General features: G+C 42.6%; 1 protein-coding gene across 3 annotated transcripts; it reads left to right on the top strand.

Moving 5' to 3' along the window:
• The first annotated feature begins 320 nt into the window (after positions 1 to 320).
• On the top strand, positions 321 to 4,548 carry TMEM177 (transmembrane protein 177). 3 transcript variants are annotated; one of them, XM_077784948.1, is made up of 3 exons: positions 321 to 508; positions 2,187 to 2,288; positions 3,406 to 4,548. In XM_077784948.1, the coding sequence occupies exon 3, from the start codon at positions 3,419 to 3,421 to the stop codon at positions 4,367 to 4,369; it is 951 nt and encodes a 316-aa protein (XP_077641074.1). In that variant the 5' UTR covers positions 321 to 508; positions 2,187 to 2,288; positions 3,406 to 3,418; the 3' UTR covers positions 4,370 to 4,548. The 3 variants fall into 3 exon arrangements, with proteins under 3 accessions (XP_077641074.1, XP_021381987.1, XP_021381989.1); XM_021526312.3 differs by having other exon boundaries at positions 1,958 to 2,288; XM_021526314.2 differs by lacking the exon at positions 321 to 508 and having other exon boundaries at positions 1,705 to 2,288.
• The last annotated feature ends 3,598 nt before the right edge of the window (positions 4,549 to 8,146 follow it).

Here is an 8,146-nt window from a genome sequence, read left to right as displayed (position 1 = left end):
ACTGCTTTCAGCAAACAATAACTGTAAAGCAAGATTAAAAATCCCTGCGCGTGCTACTTTCCCATTAGGAATGACAGAGAAATCAAATCCTACACGGCGGATGCCAGCTCTGCGCCTTGCTGCCTTACGGCAAGCATCCCTGCCCTGCAGTGGAGAGAGCTGAATAAACAACACAGATGTACAGTGTTTCGCAGGAAGAACGCTGGGAGTTTAGCGCACAGAATTAGGTCGTGACGCGGGCGGAGAGCGGCACGCCCGCCTCACGCTGCGGCCGCCCCTGGAGGGCTGCGGCGGGCGTCTCTTGCTCTCCGCCTGCAGCCGCAGGGGCCGGTCTTCCCCTCGCTCCGCTCGCCGGAGGGCAGGCTCAGCGGGTCGGATCTTCCCCGAGGCCGGGTCCGCCCGTGTCACTGCAGGCACACGGAGCCGCCCTGAGGGCAGCCCAGCCCCGCCCGCCACGGCTGCTCCGCCCGGCCCCTTCCGCCCGCAGCGCCGCCTCGGCCGGAGCGCGGTAGGTGCCGGGCGGGGCGGCTCCGCACGGGCCCCGGGGCGGTGGGTTTCTGCTGCCCTCCTCTAATGTGTTTTTAATTTTCGTGACAGCCCGGGAGGCGGGTCTGGCCCGCGCCCCGTTTCCTGATCGATCGTGCTTTAAGTTGGGCTTTCTCCTCGGCTACGTGCGATTTTAAAGCAGTTAAATCAGTAATACGCACTTGTTATGGCCGAACCTGTCCAGATATCCCCCATCTGAACTTTAGCTGTTACAGATCTCGGAGTTCAGTGAGAATTAAGTGCCTGTGACACCGCAGACATAATTCAGCGTGTGGTGGAGGCCGCCGTGTAAGCTTGGTGGTGGCTTGATGGTTATTAGAAAGTTGAATTTTTAGGATATGGGCCATATAAATTGCATTGCAGTTTCCGGCTGCTTTCCTCAAACATCAATTGCACAAAGTTTATGAATAAAAATAAAGATGCCATGCACCGTTAGGGTTGCAGTGGGATATCTGCAGGAGCTGAGCATCTGCACTGACTCCAGGGGAAGGTTTGAAAGCATGAATGGTAAAATGTGATGTCACCAGTTTTCCTTTTATTTTTCTGAGTATTGACTGTTATGAAAAAACTAATGCTCTGTGGCATTTCCTGCTTACTTTTGCATTCGATGTGCACAATCACATCTGATCATGCAAGCAAAGAGTTTTCATTAGGAGAGTGGAGTTTTCAGTGTGGTCTGTCCTTCCCCACACGGGTTTAGCTGTAAGCTGAAGAAGGGCTTTTTTCCTTGCAGCATTTCTAATCTTAAAACTATGTTAGCCAGCTCTAGTGAGTGAGAGGGCATTCTCTGACAGGAGAAACCTGTAGATCCCCTGCCTCAGCTTCACAAAAGGATCAAGTGATAGGCTCCCTACAATCATCCCCTTACAAGTGCTTCCCCCTGCTCTATAAATGACATGACCTTTTCAATCAGATCTAGACTACCAGATTTGCCAGGAGGTCATAAATTTCAAAATGGTCATTTGATTTTAAGTATTACTATTTTCTGGTTTTTAGTTCTATTATTTTAGTTCTAGTCTATTGGTTTCATCCAAGGTCTTGGCCCTTTAGTGTGTTTCTCTTAAATAATATTGTCAAAAAACTCAACACCTCCATCTTCAGCAGAATGTAAGAATACCAATAGTTACTACACGAAGAAATACATATTAAATTATTGTATGATCACATACATCATTGTTTTTATTAAGCACTCAGTGTGTGTTCAGTGCAGCATAAATATTAAACAAGATTATTCTTCCCCTGGTGAGTTTACAGCCTGAAAGATCTTCATAGGAAGGAGTAGTAATAACATTATTAAAACACCACCTTTAAATTAATCTCTTTTTGTTTCCCTGTGGTTAACACTCATTTGCTGTTGATCATGACTGGTGTATCCTGGCATGTCCTGTAGTGCTGTTTGATGATGTTACAGATCCCAGTTGTCCACTCTAATGCTCTGTGAGAAGTTCTTGTTCAACACATGTGGAAGGAGAGCATATGTCCCTGCTTCAGCTGCTGCCATACAGAGCCCAGCAGCATAGCTGAGACCCACCTTTGATGATACTCCAGGCTAAGACTTTGGTTGTTGTATCAAAGCTCCATTCCCTTCTGCCACCTCGGCTTCCTGTGAGGACAGCTGGAAACACTCATGTCTTTAACAGCTGCAGCAAGATTCTATGAAGCTCCTGTGTTAAAGCTCTGAGAGAAGAGACTCCGCAAATGAAGAGTGGCGTCCAGTTTTCACTGATTTCTGCTGGATTTAGGTGCCTGCTTCACTTTTATACGTTCATAGTAGCATCATTCTAGGCGGGAATTTTGTACCAAATAGAATATTTTTTTAAGAAGAAATTGGAGATTTCCTGGGCAGAGTGTGTTTTATGGCTTGGATTATTAAAGGAACTGATGCTTCCCAAGGGAAGCATGACTCTTGAACTGAATGAGTTGGCAGGTTTGAAAGTTTTTATGTTTATTTGCTTATTTAAAGAGTCATAACATAGTTGTAGGCCCTGAAACTGTTTATGTTCCAGTTTCTGCTCTAGATTGAACATAGTATTTGTCAGAGAAGTTAGTTCAGAGTCAAATTTTTAAAAGTAGCTGCTGAAAGCATGCTGCTTTCTGAAAATAGCTTTTTGATAAGTTAGCTGGAACCACTGCCTGGAAGTTGAAATCTGAAAGAAAAGAAAAAAAAGCAAGGTATAAAAAACACATACTGTTTCTTGGTTTTTGGTTGGTTGGTTGGTTTTTTTGTTGCTTGGTTTTGTTTGGTTTTTATTAATACTGAGTTTGACTATCAGAACAAACTTCTAAAGGAAAATTCTGTCTCCTGAAATTTTTCAAATCAAATTGTGATCCTATTTTGAAAGTTGTAGTCAAACTCAGCTTATTGAATTTAGTATTCAGGTTACTGATTAAAATTTTTGCAGCTGCACTCTAGAGGAGGTTGGCATAGACTGATCTAATTACTGGCTCTTTCTGACCTCAATACCCATAGACTGTTTAGTGGAAGGCAGGAGTGGGATTGTGCTAGCAAGGATTAGACAAGTATGTTGGGTAAAGACAGGCTGTGTTTTGATTGCTGGGGGAGGAGGAAGTGTCGTGGCTTTAGTGTTGTCTTTATTGTGGTAAATTGATTTACTGGAGGAAAGGGAGAAGTTAATTCTTCATATCAATCATCCTGTATTGCAAGTCCCAAAAATTGTTATGTATCTCTTCCTCTGTAAAGATGCTTTGTGTTTTGTTAATGTAAAAATTTGTTTCTTTGGTTATTGTTCTCTGCTTCTTCTAATGTTTTCTGCTCTGGTTGTTTGGGTTTTTTTAGTGCTAGGGAGATGACAAACCGATCTTTGCACACTTTAATTCCTGATTTTGTGTTATGAACAGGTAGGATTTGACTATGGCAGTGTGGTTCCTGCGGAAGGCATCTGTGTGGTTAAAGAAGCACAAGATCACTGTGTTGGCCGTTTCTTGCATGGGACTGCTTGGCACTAACCTTTCCTATCATGTGTTTCCTGAGCAGACATTCAAACTGCTCCACGAGTGCTGGTCAGAGGGGCAGCCAGCTGAGCTTTCAGAGAAGCTCTGTGGTGTGTTTCAGGATGTCCTTCAAGACACTGGTGTGAAGTCCACTGGCTTCTACAGAGCCTTTGCAGCTTCTGGCTTCCAACCTGTGAGCGCTGGCATTCCCTGGCTGCCCGCAGGCTGTTTGGTGGGCATCCCACCTAACTTTGATAGCACAGCCAAGGATAAAAAAGGAATAGTCAACCATATTGTTGTAATAAATGGCAAGGAAGTAGACTGGGAGAGCAGTGAAGGTGTGGCTTTGAAGGAAGCTCTCACATTTTCCCTTAAAGCTCAGAAGTTTGCCATTGCCAGAGAAGTTGTGTACTTGCAGAATGGCAGCCCTTTAGCAAGTGCAGTTGTGGCTCCAACTTGCTTGGCTGGGACGTTTGTCTGTGGGACTGCTCTAAAGCTGCTTCTGAGGTTATCCACCGGCCCCGTGATCCTCCGCGGCCTCTGTAACCTTGTCACTGCCATGGGAGGACTGCTCTGCTATTATGTCTCTTCTGATGCCATCACCTATCACCTGGACTGCAGGGCCGACACGAAGGCAGCCAGGCTTTCCGAGGACTATGCCAGCGGTGGCCTTGAATTTTATGATAAAATCTTGTCCCGCAACAGGATTTTTCGTGGTCTGATGGGCAAACAAGGAATGAAAATGTATGCCCCAAGTGGTAACCTTTTCCCAAGGCACTGGTTCAGAATAAAGTATACCCCATACACTTACCGGAGAATGTTGATTCTTAATATTTTAAGAGAGCTCCAGGCATCTGATGGGAGTGCTTGAATTTTAAACTTGTGAATTATGTATTTTGGAACACCACTGTGATGCTTTTTTCTTTTTTTCCTTCTGTATCTTCAATAGAATTTTGGGGTTTATTTTTGCATATAGTTCGGGAAGAGTTGTTGCACGTTTCTTGAATAAAGAATTCTCTCTTAAAATATTAAAGACTTGCTTCCAAAGTGCTCAGTTCTGTGTGCATCTCAAATCACAAGGCTGCTGAGAAGGGAAACTTTTCAGACACTGATCTGGAAGTTCTGCTGTGCTGCATTGCCTTCCTGCCATTTCAGTCTGGCAAACTGGGAGGGGCAAGTCCAGCAGAGAGTTTTGTGATCATTATTATTTAAACTGGGGTGTTTGCCATTTTTCCTATGGAACAACTCAGTTATTTTAAAAAACAGGCACTCTATATTGTGTGGTTACATAAATATCAAGACACAGAGTATTTCTGTTCTGTGTAAGTTCTTGTGCTGTGTATATTCTTATGCTGCAATCACCATTCTTCAGTAGGAGACATTAGTTATGCTGCAATTCCTACCAGTACAGACAGATTATTACCAGCACCTGCATCATTTGCTTAAGTCTAGTTCTGCTCTCTAGTACATGGTGACTGCAGTGTCACGGTCAATGTTTCCCAGGAATGGTAGTATATAACTGGACTGTTCTGGGTTGGTTGTTTTCTCACAAGTGGGATAAGCATGTTGAGAAAAGGTTTTTCTGCTTTCTTTGGTATAGTTTTTGTTTCATTTAAAAATATGTGTAGATGAATGTCGCCTGTTGCGTCAGTGAAGGCAAGGTATGAGACATAAGTCTGGCATTTGGTGCAGAAACTGGTGAGGTCTTTTATTAAGCGTTGCCAAAGGAAATTATTCTCCTGTATCCAACTGTCTGTCAGGCCAGGCTTCACCCAGGATTACTAATCTTCTGGAGAAGTTTTTAGGAAACTTTCCACTATAGCCTCACCTTGATTTTTCAAGGTGATAGTTTCCAAACTTCGTGGTTCCTTCTTTTCTATGTTTCTGTTGCTGTTCCAGTAGCTCTCCCTGGTGACATCAGAGTAGTTCTCATCTCTGTCGTCATTCTCACCAGCAACTTCTATTATTTTGTGTCTTCTCAGTCAGAGATGTGCTGAGTGTCCTCTGTCTTGGCTTTGTCCTTTCTTCATCTGCTACAGTAAGAACTGTCACACTTGTGTTTGCTCAAAGCATTACTGAGTTCTGTTTTCCTTTTGAATCACATGGTGACATAAAATTGATATTCTGGCTGCTGAAGCACTGCTGTTGCTTTCCATTGCTGAAGCCATGCTTGTGAGATGTTTGAGTTTCTGCTGAAGTAATCTGTGCCATGTGCTTCTGAAACATCACCTATTGCTTGCCCTTGTCCTCCTCTCATGAGGTCATGAGATGCCTCCCTGGTGCTTTTCTGACTGTAAGGCATAAAGCTATTGTTTTTGTGTCCTTTCTGAAAGAGTCTGATAAAATTTCCCAGTCTGTGGAATAAGAAGTCTTTAGTTTTAGGCAGGGGTCTTTAAAAGCTTGGAGCTAATTTTTTTTTTTTACTTGTCTTCCAGATAAATCCAGTATAAGACATTACAGAAGTTTATTGGTAGAGTGATATAGTGACTCAAGACTGGAATATAATTCCTGGTTTATATAGCCTGTGAGTTCAGTTTATCCTCCTGTTACTCCTTCAGACATGTCTAAACTCCATTAAATATTCTCAGAGAGAACTTGGCCCATTTGGTTTAAGTGGTTGAAGGAGCTGCTGCTACATAAAGAGTGCAGTGAGGAAATCAAGGCCTTCTTGGAGATTTACAACAAGTAACAGTTTAAACAAAATAAAATGAAAATAATCTACTTGACTTTTATCACTCCTTACTGTTGCTTTTCATCACGATGCCTGCAGCTAGTGTGGTTATTTGACATTGTTAATGTGTAAAGGCCCAGTGATGCTAATGGGTTTTACAGCTGTGCACTTCACTTGACTCTTGCAGTGGGATTGTCTAAGAAGCTCCACATATCTATAAGTGTTGTGTCCCATTTACCCTTCTTTGAACTTGCTGTGGCACATTGGTGTTGGTAAGGGAGGGCTGGCTAGCATCAAGATGCATGACCCTTCTTTCCAAAGGCAGAGTCTTGCCAAGGGCTTACACACCTCCAGTTCTATACAGTTGAGCACAGTGTCATAGTATCAATATAGGGAAAACAGGAACTGCAATTACAACTGCTAAATAAGATTTCCCTGAATTTTGGTAATGTGCATGTTGTCCTAGAAAAGATTTGTGTGTGTGTGTGTTGCCAGGTAATTGCTTTTTGCAAGATCACCCATGCTATTTGGCAAGTAAGAATAGCATGGCCATGACATTACTCATGAAAAGTCTTTTTTATTATACTGCAGATGTTTTTCTGTAGGTAGAACTATCACTGAAATCAACCATGAACTTCACACACTGATGATCAAAATGGTCTGGTTTGGAGAGGTTCACTAGAAGCAAGCATCCCAGAATTAAAGGTGGAAATGTTCCATACTAAGAATCATTTGATGTGGAAAAGCAAGTTCATTCAGTGGCCCAGAAAAGGCCAAACAAATCAGTTCATAAGTCATGTCAGTGAATAGCCTCCCCCAGCTCTGATGCTGAAAATCTGAGGAATTTGAAGAACTTGTTTTAGTATTAACTGGCTTGTTTTTGCTGCTCAGACAAGGCAGACTTTGTACAATTTTTTGTGTAGAAAAGCAACAAAAACTGTTAAGCTAAAAGGAATTGCTAGGAGATGTAGATAAAAGAAGTCTAAGTCTAGAAATTGTAAAGCAGAGATGTCAGTGGAATAAGTTCTCATAAAAATGGATACTACAGATATGAAGCTCTCTGTCTGGTAAAGTGATTAAAGGATGAAGAAGTACGAGTAGAGAAGGACCAAAATGAGTTGCTAGTTTAAATTTAAATAAAATCTAGTTTAAAGAGAGATTTGCTTGACTGGTTTATTTGTGTTATTATCCTGTGTGTTCTACATAACTGAAAAGAAAATTATCCTTGTAACTTCTTTTTTATATATAAATGTAATTCTTGCTGCTACATAAATCTTTAGTGAGTAATGCTGCAGGAGATGAGGGTCACCAAAGTGCTTTGATCAGAATTCCGACTGAAGGGTAAAAAATGTACTCCAGGGCCTGACTCAGGACTTCTTTATCCTAAACATTTCAGTTTCTCGTTGTGGAGATACCTTCAGCTTGTTTAATGGTCAAAAACATAAAGTTGTCAGAAAAGAGCAATATTGAGAGCTAGACAGTTTTCTTGAAGACAAACAAGCTGTGGAAGTTCATCTGATTACAGCCATTCCTGAATCAGCTGCTATGGGTTTCTGGCTTCTCTAGCAGTTTACAGAAGCAAAAGCTTCAGAGAGAGGGAAATCTCCACCCAGGTGGCACTGAGTAAAGTATGTGGATTTACCCAGAGGGGTTCAGCTGAAGTGTGGTGGTCCTTTAGCAAATAGCCTTTTTTCTTACAGTAGAGCACTGCTATCACCCCTTTTCACATTAAAGTGGTTTCCAGAATTTGACAGATAAGATGGTGAGAGAGCAGACTGCAGATCTGTGGAGCTTCTTGCCCTGCAGGGAAAGCTGGTGGTGTTGGGAGAGGTGATGCTGGGAAGAGCCTACTACTGTTTTGCCTTTGGCTGTTGCAGTTGTGAAACAACCACAGTGACAAAGTGTGGCTTGCATGGGTGGGGTGTGAATCTGAATGTATGAATCGAATCACCATGACTGAAACACAGGTGGCTTTCA

This window comes from Lonchura striata, chromosome 8 (assembly GCF_046129695.1).
Source record: "Lonchura striata isolate bLonStr1 chromosome 8, bLonStr1.mat, whole genome shotgun sequence".
NCBI lineage: Eukaryota > Metazoa > Chordata > Aves > Passeriformes > Estrildidae > Lonchura > Lonchura striata.
Note: the sequence above shows the minus strand (reverse complement) of the source record. Positions and strands in the feature narration are given on the sequence as shown.

Bases quoted from the DNA above. Each gene is read 5' to 3' on its own strand.
- TMEM177 (XM_077784948.1), top strand. From the start codon at position 3,419: ATGGCAGTGTGGTTCCTGCGGAAGGCATCTGTGTGGTTAAAGAAGCAC.